This window comes from Triticum dicoccoides, chromosome 6B, assembly GCF_002162155.2.
Source record: "Triticum dicoccoides isolate Atlit2015 ecotype Zavitan chromosome 6B, WEW_v2.0, whole genome shotgun sequence".
In the NCBI taxonomy this organism is placed as follows: Eukaryota; Viridiplantae; Streptophyta; class Magnoliopsida; order Poales; family Poaceae; genus Triticum; species Triticum dicoccoides.
Window position 1 is genome coordinate 46,668,586 of NC_041391.1, and position 27,755 is coordinate 46,696,340.

Here is a 27,755-nt window from a genome sequence, read left to right on the forward strand (position 1 = left end):
CGCCGCCATGGGCTCCGCCTCCGCCGCCTCCCTCCCGACCTCCGCCGGCGCCGGCGAGAACCTGGTCCTCATCCTCGACTTCGGCTCGCAGTACACCCACCTCATCACCCGCCGCGTCCGCCAGCTGGGGGTCCTCTCGCTCTGCGTCTCCGGGACGGCGCCGCTCTCCTCCCTCGCGGGCCTGCGGCCCCGCGCCGTCGTTCTCTCCGGCGGGCCCCACTCGGTCCACGCCGACGGGGCGCCCTCCTTCCCCGAGGGCTTCCTCGACTTCGCGGCCGGCGCCGGCGCGCACGTCCTCGGCGTCTGCTACGGGATGCAGCTCCTCGTGCAGACCCTCGGCGGCGCCGTCGAGCCCGGCGTGAGGCAGGAGTACGGCGACATGGAGGTGGAGGTCACCGCGCCCTCCTCCGCGCTGTACGGGGAGGACGGGAAGCGGCAGTCGGTGTGGATGAGCCACGGCGACGAGGTCGTCAGGCTGCCCGAGGGGTTCGAGGTTGTGGCGCGCAGCGTGCAGGGCGCAATCGCCGCCATCGAGCACCGGGAGAAGCGCTTCTATGGGCTCCAGTACCACCCGGAGGTAGCTATCACTTGCTGTTTTATCATGTCCTGCATCCGAAATGGATGAATGATGCGGAACCCTGAGCTGTGCAGTTACTTACTTCCTTTAGCAGTTCTGGGAAAACATAACTTTATTACTGTTTCATTCTGCCATTTTGGTTAGAAGATGGAGATGGATTTAAACTAAGATATAATAATAAATGCAATTGGGTTTGTAGATTACCTTATTCTGGGTACAGAATGAATGAATGAATGACTCAGTGGTTGATTAGGGCGCTGATGATCTAATAGGAAGCCTATGTTTTGGGGGATTGCATATTACTGATTGTATGGTTACTAGATTGTGTTTGGTCTTATTAGGCTATTATATTACTTATATTATATCATTTGGTTACTTTGTAGTTTGTACAGAAGTACACATGCTTCTTCATAAATTTTTTTATACCTTAGCATGGTTGCCATAAGCTTTTCAATCTTCTGATTATGCAAGGTGACACATTCGCCCCAAGGGATGGAAACACTGCGCCACTTTCTCTTTGATGTTTGTGGGATTAAAGCCGACTGGAAGATGCAAGATGTACTGGATGAGGAGATTAAGACCATCAAAAGTATGGTTGGGCCTGATGAACATGTGATTTGTGCCTTATCAGGAGGAGTTGATTCAACAGTTGCAGCCACTCTTGTTCATAACGCAATAGGGGATAGGCTGCACTGTGTTTTTGTGGACAACGGTCTATTGAGGTAACTGTTCCTTCAGCATGTTCTGTTTCGGAATCAGTGTGCAGCGAAACTGACATATGACCTTATCTGCAGATATAAGGAGCAGGAACGAGTTATGTCAACCTTCAACAGTGACTTGCACCTTCCTGTCACATGCATTGATGCCTCGGAGAAATTTCTTAGCGAGTTAAAAGGAGTCAAGGACCCAGAGATGAAAAGAAAGATTATTGGCAGGGAATTCATTGCTGTATTTGATGAATTTGCTCACATGTTAGAAAAGAAGATAGGGAAAAGACCTGAATATTTGGTTCAAGGAACATTATACCCTGATGTGATTGAATCATGCCCACCCCCTGGGAGCGGGAGGACACATTCCCACACCATCAAAAGCCATCACAATGTAGGTGGTCTTCCCAAAGATATGAAGTTGAAGCTCATTGAACCACTGAAGCTCCTATTTAAGGATGAGGTCTTGATCTCCATCTATACATCTATCTACTTCATATATTTATTCATCTGACATTCTATACTGAAAGATACCTCATACTGGGAAATTATGCCTGTTTGATTTTGAAGAAAAATATTCTTATTACTTATTTATTTGTTGAATTTTTGTCCTGCAAAAGGTTCGGAAGCTGGGAAGTATCCTAAATGTCCCAGAGTCATTCTTAAAGCGACACCCATTTCCTGGGCCTGGTCTTGCTGTACGTGTCATAGGTGATGTTACAGCAGGCAATGCTCTGGAGGTTCTTCGTCAGGTTCGATCCTTTTGAACAATTGGTTTCTAAATCATCTTTAATATACGGTGTTAATTGGGAACTGCTCTGTTGTGTCTTCAGGTGGATGAGATATTTATTCAAGCCATTAAAGATGCAGGCCTCTATGATGAAATTTGGCAAGCTTTTGCTGTGTTTTTGCCTGTCCAGACAGTTGGGGTCCAGGGTGACCAGAGAACTCACTCCCATGTGGTTGCTTTAAGGGCAATTACCAGTGAGGATGGCATGACTGCAAATTGGTATGCTGCATTGACCCTACAGCTCTATCATAGTCCCCCCTTTTGCAATTCTATGATACAATCGTGCTCTAATGGTTTCATCATGCCCTTGCACTACACGGTGACATTTTGTTGCAGCTGTACAGATTACAAGTCTGCAGCAAATACTGTTATATATGCCTATTAGACTAGTGTTCCTGCTAGACTAGTCTGTGAATACTAGTAGTTTGAATCAGACAATTCAGAGTTCATGCACCTATGTTTCATTGCCTGTACCAGCAGTCTTGGTATAGGAGTTTCTTAGTGCCTTAAGTATTGTTGTGCACAGAAATGTGTTCTCTCTCCTCTCTCATTTTGTTACCAAGCGTACCTTGTTTCTATGATGTGGTAAAATCTAGGCTTCCTCTTTATTTTTCGGTGTTTGTTGATGCTACCTTGCATATTTTGACAGCCGTGTCCCTTTTCTTTTAAAATCCTGCCAGGTATGATTTTGAACGCCCGTTCCTGGTTGATGTGGTGAAGAAGATCTGCAATAACGTGCGAGGCGTCAACCGTGTTGTCCTGGACGTAACATCAAAGCCACCGGCGACAGTGGAGTGGGAATAGGATAGCAATGCTCTGGTGGTGCAATAACGGACTGGGAATTGCAAAATCATGCTCTGATGATGTTGCAGAGTTGCAGTGGGTTTAGTGCTAAATTTGCAGTTCAGTTATTTATGTGTAGGTTATGCTTAGAAAAATATAAATCCATTATGCTTAGACAAATATATGAATCTATTGTGTACTTTCTATGCCTTTTGATTTTTCTTTCCACTATCCTCCTAAGATTAATTATCTTTTAGCTGATTTTCATTTTACTTGCGGTGGGAATTTTTCTAATCTTGGGAAGGTAACCTATTTAGGGCCAAAGCATGATCAACAATGAACGGGTCTCATCGTTTACTACTGTTTTTGACTGTTAGAAGTAAAATAATGGAGTTGGCATGAATTAGCGTTACCATATATCTCTGCTATTCAGTGCTGGCGTATGTGAAAATAAAAACATTATTGATTTCGTAGAGCTTGAAAGTTTGAATCAGCCCAAATTTGTGCTTTGGGCAGACTTGCACCTTATTTGGTGCATTCTCCATGCTAACATAAGTAGCAAATTGCTATCTATTCTACTGTTCCATACCATGATATATATCACATTCTTTTGAGATGGATACTGATAAAACTCTTCAATGATATTTGTAATTTGCGACATGCTCATTTGAATCCAAAAGAAAATCGCTGGGACCTGTGACTTCGATGCCGAAGGAAGGCTGTGATGGTGCCAAAGGTAGAGCAACTTGGGGCTTTGTGGCGTCTGCTGGCGCAGCAAAGATTGTTAACAGGGGGCTGCTGCGAACCAAGATGTTCAAAGGCAATTCACACAACATTTAACACACTAGAATTCATTCATTCATTGGCACACATGGCTCTTGACTTCTTCGATCTTCAGTTTATAGGATTGCCACACAAGCCTTACATGGATGAGAAAGATGTAGACAACACACAGAAATGTTACAAAAGGAATAGACCCACACACTTGTGAATATCATGATCCCAGCGGCAAACAGAATATATGGCATGGCTGACATTTTTAGTTTAGTTTCAACTTTGGTGAACCATTGTCATCAGAAGATTAGTCATCCTCTTTCAACGGAACATGTAGTCACGCTGCACATAGAATTTACCTGCACCAAGAGCAGATAATTTACTACTTCTAGGTTTCTTATTAATTAGCAGTAGAACAGTAAACAATGATCTTTGGAGGAATTATTGGGGCATTGGAGGATCCTGGTCGCCAGCAAGCGTGGCTCCTATCTGGGGTGGGTTCGAGCAGAGCAGAGCAGAGCACCCATGGCTACCGAAAAGAGGAGGGGGAGAAGAAGAGCGTTTTTTTTTCCGTTCGTTAACGTGTTTTTTTAGGCTGGTTTCTTTTTCGAGTGAATTCCACTTTTTACTCCTTAGTTATGCATTTTTGACACTAATTACCCTGTCGAATGAAAAATCATCAAGATTACCCCTTTTAAAAGCTTTGAAACCTTGTTTTTTTATGCGTGTCTATTGGGCAAGGTGTAAGGTGTTGACCAGAGTTTAAAAATATCAAGACGAGGAGGAGGATTTGAACATATGGGTAAGAGAAATCTGAACATGAATATCGATTATGCCCTCAGATCTTTACGCATTTTACCGTGCCACGTCAGCGTAACATGCCGGTACTATCTAACAGAAACAAGCAAAGTGCTAAACTGGGGTAAAACTGTGTTCAAAATCTTCTAAATGAAATATTTGGTAGAAGTTGCACTAAATAGGGTAATATGTGTCACAAATGCAGAACTACAGAGTAAAAAGTGGAATTCACTCTTCTTTTTCAGAATCTTTTTTGAGGGTGGTGTGTGATAGCGATAAAAGAATAGAAACAACCAGAAAAGTGCTCGAAAAGAAACTGGTTGGCCCATGAGGACAGTTTTTCCTTCTTTAGAATCATGCATGGGGGAAAAATGGAGTCTCCTTTCCTTCCTTTTTGTGTACCTAAATAAATAACCTATTAGCTTAAAAAAGGACCCCGATAAGTATGAATGTTAGAATTTTGCCCATGGCTACTGGAAGAAGAGAAGAAGGTCGCTTTTACTTTTCGTTCGTTAACGTAGTGTGTGGTAGCAATAAATTTCTCCACCCATGCAATCGAAGCTAGGAATAGAAATGAGCGGCGCGGCCCAGAAAAGAATTTGTTTTAGGGGTAGCCCATAAAAGAAATGGGGTGACAGGCCAGGCGACTAGGTTGGTGTATGAAAAGACAAAAAAATTATCCTTTTTTTGAGATGAGAGTTTTCCCTTCTTTAGAATCGTGTACGGGGGAAAATGGAGCCAACTTTGCTGCCTTTTTTTAAGGCACTTTGCTGTTTGTGTTGGGAATGCCTATGTCTCGCTTGACGCGAAATTGCCCCATGGAGCCCGAGACTGTGAGGCAACCACCTCGTTATATTTTTTTTTCTGTTTTCTTACATGTCTTTTTTTCCCCCATTTTTTCCATTATTTTTTACTTTTATTTATACATCCAAATATTATAAAGATATGTATTACTCCCTCCGTCTCAAAATAAGTGTCTCCACTTTGTATTAGCTCTAGTACAAATTTGTACTATGCTCAAGACACTTATTTTGGGACGGAGGGAGTACAATATACACACTACAGATTTTATTTTGAAATTTTTTAATGTAGCATTTGTAAAATGTTACATGTGCAAAGAAAATATGTTTCTCATGCATACGAAATATGTATACAAAAAATACAAATTCTGAAAAAATTGATCATGTATTTAAAATTGAATCAAATATACAATAAAATATTAATCATCTATTTATTATTTTTTAAACATGTATACAAAAATTTCCTGATGTATACAAAAAATGTAGAACATATATTAAATAACTAAATATAAAAAATAAATTTAAAAGTTGCGAAATATTTATAAAAACATGTAATCATATTTTTCAAAATGTTTAACCGTGTATAAAAAATATGTTTCAGATATATACCAAGAATATACCATGTGTATGAAAAAAGTAGTCATCAACCACAAATATTTGGAAACATGTTAGGCAACTATTTTAAAATTTTAAAAACTTTACAAAAAAATGTTCATTGTGTATACGAAAAATATAGAACATGAATGTTAACATAAAAAAATATTTATGCTGCATAAAAATGTAATAATATATTTAAAAAAATGTTTAACATATATTTAAAATGTTTCTGATATATACCGGAAATGTACAATGTGTATACAAATGTAGTAATGAAACAAATATTTTGCAAATATTTAAAATGTATAGATTTTTTCCAGATGTATACATAAAATGTAAAAATGTGTATGAAAAATGTGAACATGGGTTGTACAAAAATATGAACAAAAGAGGTGAAAACCGAAGAAACTAAAAAAAACCCTGAAGAAAACCATGAAAACCCATCACAAAGCAAAGAAAACCTAATTAAAAAAATCAAACAAAACAGAAGAATATAAAAATAAAAAAATTATGAAAAAATAAACAAAAATAAAGAAAATAAAAAGCCAATAAAAATGGAAAAAGGAACAGACGAAAAATCAAAGAAAAGCAAAGGAAAAACCAGAATAAAACGAAGGAAACAGTGAAAGAAAAAAAACCCAAGAAATTCGTGAAGAAATGAAAAAAAAACCAGGAAGAAAAACGAAAAAGGAAAAAGAGCACGAACTAGTGTGCGGGAACGATCGTTGGAAATGGGCTGGTCCGCTAATAAGTGGGGAAACAGAATGCTTCAGGAGACTATCTTCTGACTCGCGTTGAGCGAGATATAGTCCTAGCGCTTTTTGTTTACCTAAATAAATAAACTATTTTCCTCAAAAAATAAAGTATTATTTGCTTAAAAAACTATTCTAAAAAATGTGTTCCTAAATAAAAGAAGAATGTGTACAAGTAAGCTTAGTTAAAAGCTGTGACACTATTTTACGATCGGCGGGAGTAGCTTAAAAAAATATTCTAAAAATATGTGTTCCTAAATAAAAAATAATGTGTACCTAAACAAAAAGAATGAAAACTGTCAACTTCATGGTATCATAATGCTAATTATTAATCATGCTATGTTGTTTTCAATACTCCCTACATTTCTAAATATAAGTCCTTTTAGAGAGTTCAATATGGACTACATATGTATATAGACGTGTTTTAGAGTGTAAATTCACTCATTTGCTCTCTATGTAGTCCGTATTGGAATCTCTAAAAATGCTTACATTTAGGAACAGAGGGAGTAAATATTATAATAATTAGTATATGAGAGATCGGTAGAACCATGAGGTGGATCAGATTCTATTCCCTCTCTTCTATCAATATAAGAAACGCATACTCATGCGTATTCAAGAAAAAAGGACATGTTTGAATCGAGTTCTCATATGATAGTTTAGATTCTTGGCCAATTGATCATTCTCGAGCGTTTTCATGGGCGGTGTATGCTGGGGCGGCGGCTCCTGGATCTTCAGTTGAGAGCCAAGGCGGCGGCTTCGGGCAGCGGTGCGGCGGTGGCCCCAGGAGGTAGGGCTGTTTGTCGGCATGGCTTGGGTGAGGACCTTGAGCTGCGTGGGCGGCAAGGTTGTCGGCTCGGTCGACGCGTCCCAGCGGGGGCGGTTGGACGACATATCAAGGAGGCGGCCCTGGATGTGGTGCGGCATTCGCGGTCTGCATGCGGTTGTCCTGAGTAGTGCGGACTGCAGACTGCTGTATCGTGCGGCGTTGCCGCTCGAGGGTGAGCGGTGGCATGTCGGGACGGCGGCCCCGGATGTGGTGCGACGTTCATGGTCTGCGTGCGGTTGTCCTGAGCAGTGTGGGCTGCGGGCTGCTGTATCGTGCGGCGTTGCTGCTCGAGGGCGAGCGGTGGCATGTCGGGGCGGCGGCCCCGGAAGGAGGTGTTGGTTGAGTGCGCAGGGTGCAACGGAGCAGTGGATATCGAGGCAGCAGCCTCGGGAGATTTGCAGCTTCGAGGGCATGTGAAAGATCGAGGATGTCGCCTAGAGGGGGGGGGGTGAATAGGCGCTTTAAAATAATTACGGTATAGGCTTGAACAAATGCGGAATAAACCTAGCGGTTAATTTGTCAAGCACAAAACCTACAACAACTAGGCTCACCTATGTGCACCAACAACTTATGCTAAGCAAGATAAGCAACTATGTGATAGCAAGATATATGACAAAGAACAATATGGCTATCACAAAGTAAAGTGCATAAGTAAAGGGGCTCGGATAAGAGATAACTGAGGCACGCGGAGACGATGATGTATCCCGAAGTTCACACCCTTGCGGATGCTAATCTCTGTTTGGAGCGGTGTGGAGGCACAATGCTCCCCAAGAAGCCACTAGGGCCACCGTAACCTCCTCACGCCCTCGCACAATGCAAGATGCCGTGATTCCACTAAGGGACCCTTGAGGGCGGTCACCGAACCCGTACAAATGGCGACCCTTGGGGGCGGTCACCGGACCCGTACACTTTGGCAACCCTTGGGGACGGTCACCGGTACCCGTCAAATTGCTCGGGGCGATCTCCACAACCTAATTGGAGACCCCGACGCTTGCCCGGAGCTTTACACCACAATGATTGAGCTCCGAACACCACCAACCGTCTAGGGCACCAAGGCACCCAAGAGGAACAAGCTCTAGGGTGCCCAAACACCCAAGAGTAATAAGCTTCTCAAATTTCACTTCCACGTATCACCGTGGAGAACTCAAACCGATGCACCAAATGCAATGGCAAGGGCACACGGAGTGCCCAAGTCCTTCTCTCCCAAATTCCACCAAAGCAACTAATGCTAGGGAGGAAAATGAGAGAAAGAATGAAAGAAGAACACGAAGAACTCCAAGACCTAGATCCAAGGGGTTCCCCTCACTTAGAGGAGAAAGTGATTGGTGGAAACGTGGATCTAGATCTCCTCTCTCTTTTCCCTCAAAAACTAACAAGAATCCATGAAGGGATTGAGAGTTAGCAAGCTCGAAGAAGGTCAACAATGGGGGAAGAACACGAGCTCAAAGGATAAGGTTGAATGGGGAAGAAGACCCCCTTTTATAGGAGCTCCTGAATCCAACCGTTATGCTCACAGCCCGCACAGAGCGGTACTACCGCTCCAAGGAGCGGTACTACCGCTAGGGAGGTAGTACCCCTTCGAAACACAACAGCGAGGAGGCAAAAAGGCCAAAAGAACCTTCGGAGCGGTAGTACCGCTCGTCCTCACGGTACTACCTCTCGACCTCACGGTACTACCGCAAATGGTAGCGGTACTACTGCTTCCGAGCGGTACTAAAAAAATACTTTTGTGCCTACTTCCGCTGAGCAAAACACGAGATTTTGGTCCGGAGCGGTACTACCGCTTAGGAGCCACAGTAGTACTGCTCTGGAGCGGTACTACCGCTCAGGAGCCGCGGTAGTACTGCTCTGGAGCGGTAGTAAAAAATTACATCAGCTCCAGTCGCGGTAGTACCGCTGCAGCCTTTACCAAAACAACCACAACTTTTGCAAACGGACTCCGAATTCAACGAAACCAAGTTTGTTGGAAAGCTAACGACATGGGCTAACACAATATTGATAGAAATATCAAGAATAAGCAAATGAGAAAAGTCCCATAAGAAAATGGTGAGAACCCTTCATAGGATAAGACCGGTAAAACCTCCAACACCGAAAACATCATAGAAGACGCATGCGAACTCCGTTTTCGATGAACTCAAGCTTGTCATCAAGATGACCATAATCTCTAAGACTCACAAAGATAAACAAACAAGAACCAAGAAACATGATGCAAGGATGCAATGGTTTGAGCTCTCTACTAACGATACGATCAAGCTACCAACTTAAGAGCCCCCCTTGATAGTACGGCAAACGATCCTATAATTTGGTCTCCCAACTACCACCACAAGATCGGTAAAATAGAAAACCTATCAAGGGAAAACCTTTGCCTTGCACATGGTCCACTTGAGCTAGATGAAGACGATCTTGACTCCCTCAAGTTGGACCACCTTTCTTGATTGCGTTGGCTCGATGAAGACTAGATGATTGCTCCCCCATAGTTCACTATGGGTGAGCCACTCTTCGGCACATCTTCACAAGTCCATTGACACCACAATGGATGGCAAGATTCAAGCACTTGATCTCTTCGTGATGCTCCACTTGAACTTGCACACGGCAATCTTGATGACGATCACCACTTGATGTCATCCTTTCCATGGGTTGTATGATATCTTCCTCTTGACGCAAGCCCATGGATACGTATCTAACCCCACATACAACTCTCACATAGACCATGGGTTAGTACATAAAGTGTAATGGACAATGCTTACCATACCATGGGATCACTTGATCCCTCTTGGTACATCTTCTATGCTTTGTGAGTTGATCAACTTGATTCACTCTTGACTTAGTCTTGATCAACCTTGAATCTTTGCAACTCTCTTCATTTGGATGATGTCTTGAAGGTAAACATGAATGATCACACAACCTTCTTCTTCAAGACATGCTTGCAATAAGCTCAACACTCGCATGACCAATCTTTGGATAATTCCTTAATAGCACCTTGGTCAACTCAAAAACTCCTTGAAACCAACACATGGACTTCAAGAAAAGCCTATGGACAAATCCTTCAAATACAACTCAAGACAACCATTAGTCCATAGAGATTGTCATCAATTACCAAAACCAAACATGGGGGCACCGCATGTTCTTTCAGCATGGACCTTGTGTCGTGTGGGCGACGTGGTTGTCATCGATGTTGTTCATGGGTGGGCTTTGCCCTTTGTGTTAGTCTTTGGGGTAGGCTTGGCCCTTGTTGTTCCGGTTTTCGCCCGGTTATCCATAATTAACTGGGCAATTCTCTTCTGCTTAATTAATAGATGAGGCAATCTTTGCCTCCGTTTCAAAAAAAAAAAAGATTCTCGAGCGTGAGTATGGATAGAGAAAAAGATCTCCATCGGACGGCTATGAATGTCGGCTAAGGAATAATTACTTCTCGTTTATTATGAAACAATCACCTCAGTATAAGTAACTGTCTGATTAATTTAGGACCATGTATTATTCTTGTACACGGATTTAAACTATTGTAGTGGGTGTATGAGGTAGCTCCTCACAGATTTAAATGATTACAGTTGTAGAGCCACACATAGAGTTCATCGTCGTTGTTACCGTCATATTGATATTTGTTTCTAGATCCTAGTTGCGGAGTGGTGAATGAAAGAAGTGTTACGATCATGATGTCCAATTGGCCCATTCACTTTTGTAACCCAAAATCCCTCTCCCCCCTATTGCAATCGGTTCTCAAATTCCTTCATAACTATATGTCACATATGCCTTGGAGCTCCATGTAGGCCCAGTTCTTTTTCGCGCACAGGATTATGCAGAATCAAGATTCTAGAAAATCCTCCCAAAATCAACTTCCCACAGAATCTGCCGCCTAATTCTTTTCTAAGATTGTAGAGTGCATTGTGTGCCGAAACGTGCTGAAATATCTATAATTAGATACCTTCATATCGATGTAAATATGCAGCCATCACAACTTAACAAGCTATTACCACATGGAAATTTTGATAACAGTGACAAAAAATATAACATGGAAAATTATTTACTATTAATGTAAAATATTTTCATACTTAAGTAATTTAATGAATCCTCCTTCCCCTTTATGGCCTTATTCATGCGAAGCATAGCTCACCCCTATGCCCTCACGGTGTTTGATGACCTCAGGGATGTTTTATCGTAGGATCATGGACTCCCTTCAAGATTTTCTTGAGGTGTGAGGTAGCGGGATCTCAGGTGCTCGTATGTCTCAAGAGTCTTTTTAGGATGAGGTTTGTGGTCTTCAACGACAACATATTGGTGGCCGCTGAGGTGTCAATGAAAATAAATGTCATATGGTTCCTCTGCCTTTGTGGTAATGATTTATCGAGTGAATCCATGGAGCGAGAGCTATGTTTCCTCCGCCAGTCCATTGCAATTGTTCTTGCAGAGTATTTTTTGTCCGTGCATGACTGATCTTTTGGATATGTTGAGTTTTTGATAATTTGTTTTGGTGCTTTTGTTGGCTTATTTTCGTGGAGCTGGAGTCTTTCATTAACGCTACGGTGAATATCTTGTGGCTCGAGAACATGCACATATAGGGGCCGGGTCACACCCGGGCCAAGTTCGTTCATCGCTCATGGCTTCACATCTTTTAGGATGGGCGAATCAAGTGGCTCTCTAGAACCTTTATTGGTAATCGAGTTTGTGCAGGTGTACGAGTTGCAGCGTCACGCTTGAGTCTTAAGTACAATTTCTTTCTTGAAGCATTGGGAGAATTCTGTCTTCCAAAAATTATTTCATGGTGGTGTATCTCAGAGATTTAACTGCAATTCTTGGTTTTAGGAGTTACTCTGTAGTTTCTTAATCATGTGGGAGTTCAGAAAGATATTTGTGGGGGGAGGGTGGGGGGGTGTGCAAGAAGCAGGGTGGAGAAGACAAACGTGTAAGAGGGGAGAGGAAACGTTGTATCTATAGTTTTTTTTGAAAGACCCAGCATACTGCTGGCGTTTCATTGATAAGCAGAAAGCAATGGGAAATACAAAAGGTGGAATGAGGGTCCTAGGACCGATCAGTATAAGAACTGATGAAAAAGAAAAATGAAAAAGGAAAAAGACCCGAACTGCTCTTAATCTAACTTCTCATGGTGGATCCCAAAAGGGTCTCTCTAGGTGAGGTGCTCCCGCCTGCCGTCAAAGTTCAATGGATTGCTCAATGGCCTGTGTGATTCCTTGTACCGATGGTATTTTCCCCCTAAACACACATCTGTTCCGCTCTTGCCAAAGCTCCCAGCATGTTAGGAGCATGATGACGTTGCTGGCCCTCCGCAGAACCGGCTGTGTGTTTGCCGCTATTTGCTTGAAAACAGTGGCGACGCTTTCGTCTTGGAATTGTTGCCCTGGGTTAAACTGTTGGCATCCTCGTCTTGCAGCGACCCTCTCCCAAACCTCACGGGCCAGTGGGCAGGTCCAAACCAGGTGGTATGATGTCTCCAGGTTGCGGACGCAGAGCGGGCAAAAATAGCTGTTTGGCCACCCACGCCGTTGCAATCTATCGCATGTCCATAGACGGTTCTGCAGTAGTAGCCAGTTGAAAATTTTGATGCACCCTGGCACCTTTGCTTCCCATATCAGTTGTTGCCAGTCCACTTGCACTCGTCCCTGAAATTGCACGGCATAAGCCGAGCTCGCCGAGTAGAGGCCGCTCGCCTCCAGAGTCCATCTAATCTTGTCCCTTCTCCCGTCAGTTAGCACTGTCAATGATATGGTGCGGTGTAGCCTAATGAATTCCTGCAGAAGTGGCTGTAGATTCCCGTGTCGCAGATCTCTTATCCATGTTTCGCCTATGAGCGCCTCGCGCACCGTCCTGTTCTTCCTCCTGGAGTGCGAGTAGAGGAGGGGGTATGAGGCGGCTAAGGTGTGCGGCCCGCTCCAGGATGAGTGCCAGAATAGGGCCGTTGCGCCATCACCGATGGTGACCGTGGTCACTGCCCTGAAAAGGGTTGTGTCTATGGCGCTGCACGGTGGCTCTGTACCAACCCATGCTCGCTCCGGGTCAGTCCAGGAAGTCCAGAGCCACCGCAATCTCAGGGCTCGGCTGAACCGCTCGAGGTCGAGGACGCCCAGTCCTCCGTGCGATGTGGGAGCGCAAACAGCTGTCCAGTTGACCTTGCAGCTACCACCTGTGATCTCCTCATCTTGCTTCCATAAGAATCTGCGCCTGCACTTGTCAATCTCCTTTAGTAACTTCTTTGGCACTCGAAGGACGGTCAAAGCGAACGTCGGCATGGCGCTGAGGACGCATCGAACCAGCACACGTCTACTAGCCAATGGAAGCAGCTTCCCTTTCCATCCTGCAAGGCGGGCTTTGATCCTATCTATGATGAACTGTAGGTTCGCGAGTCGCAGCCTGGCTAGCGTCAACGGCAGACCCAGATAAGTCGTTGGGAAGTTCCCTACTATTCCTCCGAAATTTTGCAGTATGTGCCCTAGGTCTATATTATCGCATCTGATGGGTAGGGCCGTCGACTTTGAGGGGTTGATGTGCAGCCCCGAGGCTGCGCCAAAATCGCGAAGAATTTCCATGAGTGCATCGATCTCCTCCCTCACAGGGTTTGCGAAGATAACCGCGTCGTCGGCGTAGAGACTAATCCTAACCTTTATCTCTCGTCCTGGCAGCGGAGCAATGATGCATTGCTCAGCTGTAGTCTGTAGAAGGTGGTGCAGTGTGTCGATCGCCAGGATAAAGAGGAAAGGTGACAGTGGGTCACCCTGCCGTAGGCCTCGCCGGTGCCGAACCTTCTTTCCGGGGATGCCATTGAGGAGGAAGGACGAAGAGGAGGAGGACATCAACAGTGCTATCCAATCTCTCCATCACGCACTGAAGCCCCTTTTTTCCATAATCTCGAGGATGTACTCCCATGCCACGTTATCGAAAGCCTTTGCTATGTCCAATTTGAGGAGAAGAGCCGGTGTTTTCCTTCGATGCAGGGCCTTGATGCAGTTCTGAACATATAGGAAACTATCGTGAATGCACTTGGTCCTAAGAAAAGCTGATTGCGCTGGCGAGATGAGCGTGTGGATCACACTAGCAAGCCTGAGGGAAAGTACTTTGGAGATGAGCTTTGCTATGGAGTGAATTAGGCTGATCGGCCTGTAGTCGTTGATTATCGTCGCTCCATCTTTCTTAGGCAGTAGTGCGACTACCACAGTGTTTAGGGCTCCAAAATTGCCGCCTACTAAGTTGTAAAACTGGTGGAACGCAGCCATGATGTCGGCTTTGATAGTTGCCCAGCACACCCTGAAGAAGGCGCCAGAGAAGCCATCCGGGCCCGGCGCTCTGTCTGCCGGCGACGCCTTGATAGCACGCCACACCTCATCTTCTGTGAACGGGTTGTCCAGCCCTCCACCCTGCAGTCTGGGCATGTCTAGTGAGCGCCAGCCAATGGATGTGCCGCGGTGCGCTGCCGTACCCAGCAAGGAGGAGAAGTGGTCGTAGATCAAGGTTTCCTTGTCCTCCTGCCTGGTAACTACGCCTGATGGGCCATGGAGCATGTGGATGAATGCTTTCCGTCTCCTGGCATTGATCTTCGCTTGGAAGAAGGCGGTTGGCGCGTCTCCAGCCCGCAGCCAAGTAATCCTAGATGCCTGGCGCTTCCGTGCTCGATCAATCGCGGCCAGGCCTAAGATTTTGAGTTTAAGCATTTTCCTAAGGTGAAATTCTGCGTCAGAGAGGGCTCTAGTTTCTTGAGCTACGTCTAGGCGGAGGACTACTTCTGTTGCAATGTGCATATGGAGCTTGGCCCCTCCAAATTGAGATTTACTCCAGATTTTGAGATCTAAAGCCATCCTTCTCATTTTCTCATGTAGCCTCGCAAAAGCGCATCTCGTTGTTGTTGGGCGGTTCTAGGCGCGTTGCACCGTTTCCTGGAAGCGCGGGTACCGGGGCCAGAAACACTCGAATCTGAATGTTGCCGGTCGGCGAGGGGCTGCTGCAGGCGCAAGGAGCAAGGGGCAGTGGTCTGAGCATGAGCTTGATGCAGCATGCAGGAGGGAGGACGGGAAGAGCCCTTCCCAAGCGATGGTGTAGAAGAATTTATCAATACTAACTAGGGTGGGGTTTCGGCGCTCATTGCTCCAGGTAAACCGACGGTTTTTGCACTTGATCTCGCGTAGGCCACCAGCATCGATTGCTGCTCTAAATTTACCCATTAGTCTACGGTTGATGCTGGTGTTGTTCTTATCTCTAACCTCATATATAATGTTGAAATCGCCGTTGATGAGCCACGCTTGTCCATTTGACGGGGCGACTCTAGCTATTTCCGCAAGGAAGTCGTCTTTCCTATCCTCATCAGAGGGCCCATAAACCGTGGTCAGCCAGAATTCTTTGCCTAATCCGGCTGTCTGAACTTTTGTTGTGATAGAGAATTGTCCTATCGAGTGAGATTGCATCTTCAGCATGCTGGAGTTCCAGAAGATGGCTGCCCCTCCCCTAGTTCCAATGGCAGGGAGAACTACGCACTGGTCGAGCCATGTGCCTCCTATCTCTCTAGCTAAAGTGGTGGACCAACAGTCAATTTTGGTTTCCTGTATGCATAGGATTGCAACTCTGTGCGTGTGGGCAGCATCGCGGATGACCGAACGCCTCGCCGGCGTGTTCAGCCCTCTAACATTCCAGCTCATGATAGGCATGTTTGTGTCATCCATGGGGTAACCTAAAGGAACTCATGGCACGGTGGGGGTGATCATGGCGATGCACACCGGGTTGCCGACGACAAACTACTACAGGATACATAAAACACAGGAACACCTTCCGTACAACCTGGGGTCGCCGACGGCCTCCAATAGGCCCAAAACCCCGCCGGCGAACATCTAATCCACTAACCTGGCTACTGAGACAGCTCATCATGCAGGAAATAAACCCTAACTCTACCCAGCTAACCGCTGGTCGTCGTCGGCCGAACACTAAGCTATGGTCCGCTAACATGGGGACTGGGGCACCGCGGCATCGCCTTGATGGCTTGGCATGCCAGCGATCGCCTTGAGCGCGTGGGCGTCGAGACAGGTGAGCTTCGCAATGGCCGCGATGTCGTCGTCAGACAATGGCTCGTCGAAACGGCGGATGAGGGCTTCAGCAGCCCGTGCCGTCATCTTCTCTTTTGGCCCAAGGACGCCGAGGCCCTGCACCAGCCTGAGTGTAGCCCTCTGAGAGACTGGCACCGGGGATGGGTTTGCTGCTTGGCGGGCACTCTGTCGGACCGGCGTGGCGTGCGCGTGCGGCCGAGCCCTGGCCGGTGTCTTGTTCCTTGCAGGTGGCTGCCCAACGATCGCCGGCGCTGGCTTGGAGAAGAGGGCCGGCCTGGGCTCGTCGTCAACTCCGTCCTCTCGGAGCTGCATCTCCGTCACCCTCTGTGCGACCACGCCTAGTTGCACCTCGTGTGTGTCCACCGCCAGCGGGGTGTGGCGGGCCAGGGAGAGGGCCGGACCCATGTCGAAAGAGTCACTGCTGCCTCCGTCTTCCGCGTCATCGAAGCAGAGGGGCTTGTCGAGCTTGGCGGCAATGACCTCATCAATCTTCGAGGCCATGGCGTCGGGGCGGGGAGGTGGAGGGAGGTTCTTTTTTGCACCCTGGAAGAACGCCTCGACCGGGTCCGCCACCGTCACCGACTCCAGCGTATGGGCCTGGCTGAGCGGGCGCGGCGGAGCAAGCAGCGAGGGGCCGCCTGACGACTCCGCTGTCACCAAGCCACCGTGCGTGCACCGGGCCGTGCTTTTTCCCTGGGCCTTGGGCTGGCGGGAGGGTGCAGCGGCTGCCTCCTTCCTCTTGGCGGGCTCGACCACCGCCTGCTTGTCGGTGCACAGCTGCCGGCCCCGCGGTGCGCCCTAACGGCGGCGCGAGGCGGGGGTGCGGCTGCGCGAACGGCCCGTCGGAAGCGGTGGGGCAGGGGCCGAGCCGCGGTCGCTGGCACGCCCCCTGCCAAGGAGCGTGTCCTTCCAGCTCCGCCTCTGGTACCCGGGGTCGCCGCCGTCGTCGTCGCGCCGGCCCTCAGTGGCCGGCATGCCTCTACACCCCATGGAGGCGACGCGGGGTTGGGGACGCAGGGTAGGCGCCGGGGCGGGCGCCGACCGGCCATCCTCCACGCGTTCCGCCCAGACGCCCGTCTCGATCCGTGGGAGGGGGCGTTCGTCGGGCTCGTCGTCATCAGAGGGGACGCCGCTCTGCGGCGAGTTGGAGGAGCGAGGCGAGAGCGGGGTCCAGTCTTCTACGCGGTCGAGGTGGATGAGCAGATCGTACTGTAGCAGCTCTGGCGGAGGCGCGACGGCGCGGCTCGGCGGGGAGTAGCCCACCATCTCGTCGACGCGTCCCGCGCCCCGGGCGTGCTTCCAAATTGTGCACTTCGTGGGGATGTGGGCGATATCCCAGCACCAGACCCAGCAAGCGAACAACTTGGTGTCGACACGCTCGTGGGTCCGACTGTCGAGGCGGTCGACGATGACCTTGTCACCGATGGCCTCGAGCGCGCCCTCGATCGTCCAGAGCTGCATGGGGAGCCGCTCGATGACGACACGAGCGTGCAACATCCACTTGAGCCGGACGGCGTGGGCGTCCTCCCGCCACGGCTCGAGCAGGAACGGCACGCCGTCCACCGACAGCGAGCCGCGCCGCACCGCCAGGTCCTTGTGCGCCGGCATGGTGAAGTAGACGAAGAAGTCTTCGGGGTCGTGGTTGGTGATGCGGAGCAGGTGTGGGGGAATCTTGAGCTCGCGCTCGATAGCGCGGCCGAGGGAGAGCGGGCTCGCCGCATGCGCCTTTGTGCCCACCGCGGTGACCACGACCGCGTGCTGGGTCAGCAGGAAGAGCTGGTGCTCCATCGCCGGCGACGAGGCGATGACCTTGTGGCTATTGCGTGGGCGCCGACCGTGGTTGATGAGGATGCTCGGCTCCATAGCTTGGCGCGGGGGTGCCGGCTGAGGTGGAAAGATCAGGCGCTCGCGAACTGGCCGACGCTGGGAGCGCGGAGGGGCAGCAGCCACTTTGTTGCGGGGATTCTCAGAGCACTCACGGTCGAAATGACCCTGGCGTTTGCAGATGATGCACCGGAGGGGGTCTCTGCAGTCTACTCTACGGTGGCGGGTGCTGAGGCAACGGAAGCAGAGACCCTTGAATCTGCTTAAAAAGGCGTCCCTGCCCGCCGAGTGCCCGTGGGAGCGGCCGTGGCGAGATGGCCGGCTCCTCCCTATCTGCCTAGCACTAAATGGCTCCTGACTGGCGCGGCGTTTCTTGCGCGATTGCTGGATCTCCCATCCAGCTTCAATGTCGTCGGTGACCGGAGAGGGAAGGGGATTCGTGCTTACCACGATGGATTTTAGGCGGGGGCGCTCAGATGGGGGAGCCACGCCTCCAGCCTCCGGTCCGAAGCCAGCATCTCCGAGGCCCGCCCGGGATCCGGACGGGTGACAGCTTGGGCTCCGGGGAAACAGCGGCGACGGGGTGAGAGGGGTCGCCGGCACTTCTGACGGACCGTTGGATCCGCCCTGGATCTCCTCCTTTCCGGGCGTGTCCCATCCCGCGCTTGCGGCCGGCGAAGCCGGGGCACTTGCGGGGGAGCGAGGCGGCATAGCCCCTAGGCCGGCTGCCGCAGTGAAGAGGGAGGGCGGGTGGGTGGCCGCCGCGGCCGGAGTGGCCCGCGGCACAACTAACTCACACTTTTACCGTGCCACACCACACCCGCTGGCATCAACGCGCGATGAGACTGATGGATGTTGTATCTATAGTGGTTCTCATGTTTGAATAAAGCTACATATATTTAAGAACCAACCAATAATTGAATGCTTAAGAGGATGGTGGTACCTCAAGCCACCATATATCAGACTTCAGACCTCAGGACTAATGTTTTGGTGCCTTATTAATGCAGTTTTTTTTCAGTTACCATTGATAACGTGGTGTCGATGATGACTTCGTCAATCTTAAAGTTCCGCAACTCAGATCCGGTCTTCTTCTGTAGACATTATGTGGCAATGTAAGTGTGTGCGTCTATGTTATAATCAATGTGTCTCAAAAGGAAAAGAGATTTTCTTCTTCTTTAGAATCATATGTATATGCATCGAAGAAAATTATCCTCTATACATGATTATGAAAAATATTGAAGAAAACAGGTAGGCTTGATTACAATTAGAAAGGGTGTGGCTAGATTTCAGTCGGCTGAGAGTTAGCCAAGTCTCAGTCAAGTGACATAACATATAAAAATATTGAAGGAAAAAACCTAAAAGAAAATTTTGCATGGATCTCCACGTAAGATCGCACGACGAGAACATCGGCTGTGACTTGGTTAAGTGTTAGTCGACTGGCATTTAGCAATTCCGAATTAAAAATAGGACACACTTCATATTTTTGGTCTCTCAGTTTCGTCGCAAATACTCATTTGAGGACACACGCAAAAAGAAAAGAAAAGAACATTCGACGAAAAATGCTAGATTTGTGGTGATTGGCTTGCCGACGTGTGTTGCGTAACATACCAAGCTTGGTTTTCATTAGAGTAATTCCATTATAGTACTATAAGTGTCAATTTTTTTCAGTCTTGCTAAGTCTCACACAATGCTATATCCATGAAATCTTACATTAAGATCCATGCAAAATTATTTTTTCAGTTTTTTTCTCTCTTACATGTTACGTTACTTGATTGAGGCTTGGTTAAATCTCAGTACTGCATGCACACCCATTTTTTTTCATTATTATAGTACTGCATGCATAGTATACATGTGCAATTTATTACGTGCATGATGAAGCAGGCATCTCGCAATCCCCAGCCGAGCAGGAGGGGTTGCTAACCTCACTTCTGAACTAGCCAACCCGAGCCCCGCAGGCATTATCCGAACCAGATTAACGGCTCTTATTCCGCCATGCATATCAGCATATGCACGGATGCTAGCTGGTTGGTAGCCAACCAAACTTTACACATTTGGAGTACAAGATGTGAGTCGATGGATGATGTGGATGAGATCAGCTGTTGACCACCCTGCAGTTGCGCCTGATCTGGGTGACGGCTCCGGTGGGCGGGGCGAGGTTCCCCATCTTGATCATCGCCGTCGCGAAGTCGGCCACGAAGAGCGCCCGGTTGGCGGCGTACTGGCTCACCAGCGCGTCCTGGGAGGCGCCGTTGAAGAGCTCCTGGTCCAAGTGCAGCAAGCCACGCCTGGCGACCAGGTTGCGGTAGTAGGCGTTGTCGAAGACGAGCGGCGTCTGCACGTCGAACGGCGCCAGGTTGGTGTCGCCGGCGGGGGCCGTCGCGGGGCAGGTGCGCTGGCGCAGCGTGGCGAACGCCGGGTCGATGTTGGTGTCGTTGTAGATGTGGCCACGGAAGTTCTGGCACTGCGAGAAGCCGACGGTGTGCGCGCCGGAGAGCGCCGTGAGGTCGCGCGGGCTCAGCTGCTTCTTGGCGAACGCGGCGATGAGCCCGTCCAGGTTTAAGCTGGGCGCTGGGAGGTCGCTGTTGGCCTCCATCATGCTCGCCGTCGTCGAGTCCTGCCGGCCGAGCAGCACCGCCCAGCTGGGGCCGCCAAGCTGGAGCACGACCGATCCAGGTGGGTGTTGTCAGCAACTCAGCATCAAAACTATGCTTGCAGAGGCAGCTGTCCATTGATTGTAGTACGTACCAGAGAAGTGCCGTCCCGTGCTGCGAGGGCGGCGATGTCGGCGCAGGAGACGACGCCGGGGCAGACCAGCTCCACGTCCTTCTTGATCTGGTCGATCACCTCGTAGCCCCGCACCGAATTCACGTTCGGAAACGCCGTCTTCTCGCCGACGAAGCTACCAGCCACGTCATCCAAGAGAATGGATCCGTCACAGCCCTATATAGCAAAATTCCACCATTAATCGTGGCCTAATTACGCGACTGAATAAAAATATTATTGTAAATCAATCTTCATTTAATGTAGATGTTTGCTTAGCGGTTTAAACAGTTTATTAATTACCTGAACGAAGCAGTCGTGGAAGTGGAGCCTGAGGAGGGAGGCGCCCATTCGGCGCTCGGCGCGGAGTGCCTTCGTCACCGTGGCACGCACGGTGCGCTGCAGCGTCGGGCAGCTCGTGTCGTAGAACGACGGCGAGAGTTGCCCGTACGCGGTGGAGGAGAGGAGGAAGACGGCAAGCAAGCAATGCCATGCCCTGCAGCTGGAGCTGGAAGCCATGGCTCACAAATTTACCTCGCTACGTACGTAAGCTCAGTGTGTTTTCCACTGTAGGTAGGATAGCTAGCTCAGTAGTTTCCTTAAATTGTGGCGGGCACGAGCCACCTATTTATAATGAGAATACTGTTCTTTCAGTTGCCTGAGAAGCATGTACAATGGACAAAGTTAGGCCGCTAGGGTCATGGAAAAGTATGACAAGTTTCACCAGGTTTCTTCCATGGTTGACAAAGAGCAACGTTCCTCTACTGCTCTACGTAGGTGCCAAAAACTGATCCGTCTTTGCAGATATTGCTCGCCTATATGTCACTAGCAAATGACATTTCCAGTGGACATAAATAATCATATCTAAAAATAGTGTGGTTATCGATCTTTATGGTCCTTTTCGAAAAATCGATCTTTATGGATAAAGATCATATTCAGCGAACCTATGTAAATATTGAATTGACGATGTAAGATGGGAGAGCGGATAAGGGTACATGCCGTGATGAATATATGTAATCACAAGTCATGTGGTAGCAACAATTCCAGGGCACACAAAGATAAAATAGAAAGGAAAAGACAATTAAGGAACCATAAGAGCAGTGTTCCATGTGTATTCATAGTGGAAGGCTTTTGTGGGAAGAGTTATGTATATAATGTTGCCGAGATCAGCTAAATTTAATAATTGTTTTCTATTGAATTGGTTTGAAATATTTGAAACTGACTAGAAACTTCATTAAAAAATGGGGATATATAACACATTTTACAATCTCTCACATGGTTCCAAACTCTTAATAGAGTTGTTGAAACTCAACGAAACATCTGTGGAAGTCTTCAAGGAGGCAAACACAAAAACTAATACAAACTTATCTGAAACCAACTTAGTATTGAACCATCGATTTATTGTGAAAAAAAAAACCCTTCATAGAACACCACAATCAACGTTGGTTGAGACATATAAAGATGAAATCAGTAAAATTTGTTCCATTTTTCGGAAATTAAATTTGAACCATGAACCTTAATTGATGAGACATACAGGGATGCTCCTTAGTGAGAAACAAATCTGTATTACTGAAAAACCTATATCATTGCCATGATATTATGTTTGTCTATATATGTTCTAATGTTTGGAGGAAGGTTGTGGGGATAGCATAAATATGTTGTTGTCTCTCTAGCTGGTTTTCCAATTAATGTAAGCACACTAGTTAAGTGGTAGTGCCTTTAGGTGTAGTCCCCTAATGTCTTAATAGTCATGATTAGATATACTCCCTCCATCTACTAATACAAGGCCACTTCATTTTTATGTCTAAATTAGTGTAGAAGTTCTGGGGAAATGACTCACATATATTTCCATATTCTATACTTGTCTATTCAGTGTGATGATAATTATCTATTTTTTTACTTGCACAGAAAAAAGACAAGCCCACATTCTAGAAACCTCGAGCAACTTTGTAGCTCTCGGTCATGATATTTAAAGAAACTAAAAGTAGACACAAACACAAACATATATGTGTAAATCATCAAGTGGGACATAATAAGTCCGTGAAGACTTGCGATTTGGTTCTTCTTGATCTAGAATAATTTGATCCAAAACAAGGAGAGGCAGTGTCTCGAAAAATTTGTTCCATTTTTCGGAAATTAAATTTGAACCATGAACCTTAATTGATGAGACATACAGGGATGCTCCTTAGTGAGAAACAAATCTGTATTACTGAAAAACCTATATCATTGCCATGATATTATGTTTGTCTATATATGTTCTAATGTTTGGAGGAAGGTTGTGGGGATAGCATAAATATGTTGTTGTCTCTCTAGCTGGTTTTCCAATTAATGTAAGCACACTAGTTAAGTGGTAGTGCCTTTAGGTGTAGTCCCCTAATGTCTTAATAGTCATGATTAGATATACTCCCTCCATCTACTAATACAAGGCCACTTCATTTTTATGTCTAAATTAGTGTAGAAGTTCTGGGGAAATGACTCACATATATTTCCATATTCTATACTTGTCTATTCAGTGTGATGATAATTATCTATTTTTTTTTACTTGCATAGAAAAAAGACAAGCCCACATTCTAGAAACCTCGAGCAACTTTGTAGCTCTCGGTCATGATATTTAAAGAAACTAAAAGTAGACACAAACACAAACATATATGTGTAAATCATCAAGTGGGACATAATAAGTCCGTGAAGACTTGCGATTTGGTTCTTCTTGATCTAGAATAATTTGATCCAAAACAAGGAGAGGCAGTGTCTCGAAAATAAAAGATTATGTGGAGGGAGTATCTAATTTGTAGGGTTAAAGTGCTTGGTATACCACTTTATAGGAAAAATTGTGTCTACTGGGTCCAAGTGCAAATTATAGAGAAAAGACATGGCATGTTACTCACTTGTTCTTCATGTTGCACCTAGCTCTGAGACAAGTGAAGAGGTGTCATTCCATTGATTGTTTATTCGACACGATGAGAAAGTTGATAACTCAGATCCATTTGCATGATGCATGCTAATTACTATGGTTGATGTACTAAGAGCATCTTCAACAGGCGCCCAAAAACCGGGCCGCGCGCTAAAATCTGCGTTCTTTGGGTGCCGGACACGAGCCACCTATTTATAATGAGAATACTGTTCTTTCAGTTGCATGAGAAGCATGTACAATGGACGAAGTTAGGCCGCTAGGGTCATGGAAAAGTATGACAAGTTTCACCAGGTTTCTCCCATGGTTGACAAAGAGCAACGTTCCTCTACCGCTCTACGTAGGTGCCAAAAACTGATCCATCTTTACACATATTGCTCGCCTATATGTCACTAGCAAATGACATTTCCAGTAGATATAAATAACGATATCTAAAAAATAGTATGGTTATCGATCTTTATGGATAAAGATCATATTCAGCCAATATATGTAAAAATTAAATTGGCGACGTGACATGGGGGAGCGGAGAAGGGTGTATGCTGTGATGTATATATTTAATCAGGTTATGATAGCAACAATTCCAGGGCACACAAAGATAAAATAGAAAGGAAAAGACAGTTAAGGAACCATAAGAGCAGTGTCCCATGTGTATTCATAGTGGAAGGCAAGCGAATTAAATGTTTTTGCAGGAAGAGTTATGTATTAATGTTGCCGAGATCAGCTAAATTTAATAATTATCTTCTATTGAATTGGGTTGAAATATTTGAAACTTCCTGGAAACTTCATTAAAAATGGTGATATATATGACACATTTTACAATCTCTCACATGGTTCCAAACTCTTAATAGAGTTGTTGAAACTCAACGAAACATCTGTGAAAGTCTTCAAGGAGGCAAACACAAAAACTAATGCAAACTTATCTGGAACCAACTTAGTATTGAACCATCGATATATTGTGAAAAACAAAACCTTCATAGAACACCACCATGAACGTTAATTGAGACACAAAAAGATGAAATCAGTAAAATTTGTTCCATTCTTCTGAAACCAAATTTGAACCATGAACCTTAATTGATGAGACATATAGGGATGCTCCTTAGTAGAAAGAAATTTGTATAACTGAATAACCTATATCTTTGCCGTGATATTATGTTTGTCTATATATGTCCTAACGTTTGGAGGAAGATAGTGGGGATAGCATAAATATGTTGCTTTCTCTCTAGCTGGTTTTCCTACTAATGTAAGCACACTAGTTAAGTGTGTAGTACCTTAGGTGTAGTCCCCTAATGTCTTAATAGTCATGATTATATATACTCCCTCCATCTACTAATACAAGGCCACTTCATATTTTTTATGTTTAACTTTGACCATCAAATTTTCAATAAAATGTGAGTTATATGCCAAAAAAGTATGCCATTGGACGCAAATTTCAAAGAACTTTCCGATTATATATTTTGTTGGCATATTCCCCATATTTTATTGACCATGATTATAAGTCAAAATTTGACACAAAAACCGAAGTGGCCTTATATTAGCAGATGGAGGGAGTATCTAATTTGTAGGGTTAAAGTGCTTGGTATACCACTAGGTCGAAGTGCAAATGGCAGAGAAAAGACATGACATGTCACTTACTTGTTCTTCATGTTGCACGTGGCTTTGAGACAAGTGAAGATGTGTCGTTCCATTGATTGGTGTTTCCACACGTTGAGAATGTTCATAACTCACATCCATTTGGATGATGCATGCTGATCACTATGGTTGATCTACTAAGATATTTTTTTCCTTTAACTACCAAATTTGGGGAGAAGGGAGGGGGGAGGCAGGTATTTTCATCCCCAAAGAATCACGTACTCTCTAATAAATTTTGTTTTATATTCTAAAGCCTTTGTATTTATAATGTATAATCACATGAACTGCGAGGCCTGGGGCTTATGCTGGACGTGCTCCTGGCTACCACTCGCCACCTCACCTCCTCGCAGGACCGCTGAGCCTGCTTTCACTAGGTGTTTCTTTTTCATATTTCTTTTGTGCTTTCTTTGGGCATGATTGTGCGGTTAGCCCATCTGTCGTTGTTGCTTCAGTGCTGTTGACATGATTGTATGGATGTTTGCTTTATCTATAAAGCGGGTCGAAAGCCTATTCCGAGAGCATTATTTTGAAGATATGCCAAAACAATTAGAAAAACAATGGTAAAATACTGAATTTTGATGTGGACCTATACTCCTCGGAGCATTGTTTTCTATCAAAACGTTTTGCACCCCATGCTGGATTTACAGCTTGTTCTTTTCCAGTTAGTCCATAAGGATCGGATACGAGCACCCCCGGATTACAAGGTTGAGTTTGACATAGTGATGCAGGCGGACACGTCCGTATGCATGTAATTCGACATAGTGGGAACATCTAGCCGAAAACGTGCTAAGCATGTTTACTTTAAAAACGTGCTAGTTTGAATTGATATTTGCCGACGAACGTCCGTATGCATTTCAGTATGGACATATGGAGGCGTTGCCGACATGCATGTATGCATGTACTTCCTCCGTTTCTAAATATTTGTTTTTCTAGAGATTTCAAATGGACTATCACATACGGATGTATATAGATATATTTTAGAGTGTAGATTCATTCATTTGCTCCGTACACTACCAGAATAACTGGCGATGCCGACGGCCGAACCTATGCCGACGGCCCCCGTCGGCATAGATAGGCCTATCCCGAAGGCCCAGCCCAGGCCGTCGGCATATAAAAGCCGTCGGCGTATATCAATCTATGCCGACGGCCCCCGTCGGCAAAGCTTAGCCGTCGGCGTCGATAGAAATATGCCTACGGTGGCCGTCGGCATAGAGGAGGCCGTCGGCATAGCACGTGGGCCCGGCTACCCGGACGGGAGATGGCATTTTGACGGCGTCAATCTACGCCGACGGGCTAACGGCGGCCGTCAGCATAGACGCCACATCATCGATCCGCGTCGCCCGCCACGTCATCGATTCGCGTCGCTCGCCTGTCCGTGGGGTGGCAAATCTATGCCGACGGCCTGGCCGTCGGCATAGGTCTGGCCCATGGATGTTGCCACGTCATCAATCCGCGCCCTTGGGCACGTCATCGATCCGTGGCCATGTGCGCAGGTATGCCGACGGCCTTGCCGTCGGCATATCTATATTTTTTTCCTATTTTTTTATTTTTTTATTTACTTTTCCCTGTTTTTTTCACAACATAAATGTGCCTTATCTACCAAAAAAACATACCCAGATGGTATATCGATTGCCCCCCTCACGGACGTTGCTGCCGCCGCGCCGTGCCCCACAGCGACGCCGGAGATGGGGGGCACACCTCGGAGCTGCGTGCCGGGTGCCTGCGCTAGCCACCACGCTTCCACAACCGTAGGAGGGCCCAAAGCAACACCTAGCGGCATTGCTACCCCCCAGGTACACCCTCCCGTCTAACCGGGCCCTCATACATGCGGGGCGGTGTGGTGCCATGTTTGAAGAGGCGGGACGGGGGTCGTGGGGGATAGCAATACCACCGGAGCGTCACACCGGGCCCTCATACATGCGGGGTGGTGTGGTGCCATGTCCAAATTAGAGGCGGCACGCGTCTCCGGGGTGTGCCCCCTCACACGGACGGCGCCGCCGCCGGCACCTGAAGGGGGGAAACGGATGCGTCGGATCTACAAGGAGGGGATCTTACTGTGGGTTTGGCCCGTATGTTGCTCTAAAGTGTTCGTATGGGTTGACCTAACACGACCGGGTGGATAGTTCCACTGGTCAAAACCCGTCCGTGCAAAGTCAAAGGGCTAGATCCCGTGGTCAAACGCTACAAGGTTA

The 27,755-nt window shown here is 46.8% G+C and overlaps 2 protein-coding genes across 2 annotated transcripts; one reads left to right on the top strand and one right to left on the bottom strand.

Annotated features, from left to right (window-relative positions):
- Positions 1-6: 6 nt before the first annotated feature.
- LOC119324320 (GMP synthase [glutamine-hydrolyzing]-like) lies at positions 7-3,113 on the top strand. The gene is made up of 6 exons (XM_037598107.1): positions 7-577; positions 1,049-1,299; positions 1,372-1,747; positions 1,905-2,036; positions 2,118-2,293; positions 2,755-3,113. The coding sequence occupies exons 1-6, from the start codon at positions 8-10 to the stop codon at positions 2,876-2,878; spliced, it is 1,629 nt and encodes a 542-aa protein (XP_037454004.1). The 5' UTR covers position 7; the 3' UTR covers positions 2,879-3,113.
- Positions 3,114-20,231: 17,118 nt separating this feature from the next.
- LOC119320073 (peroxidase 70-like) lies at positions 20,232-21,641 on the bottom strand. The gene is made up of 3 exons (XM_037594207.1): positions 21,330-21,641; positions 21,012-21,206; positions 20,232-20,919 (listed from the first exon to the last, which is right to left on the bottom strand). The coding sequence occupies exons 1-3, from the start codon at positions 21,543-21,545 to the stop codon at positions 20,359-20,361; spliced, it is 972 nt and encodes a 323-aa protein (XP_037450104.1). The 5' UTR covers positions 21,546-21,641; the 3' UTR covers positions 20,232-20,358.
- Positions 21,642-27,755: the final 6,114 nt, after the last annotated feature.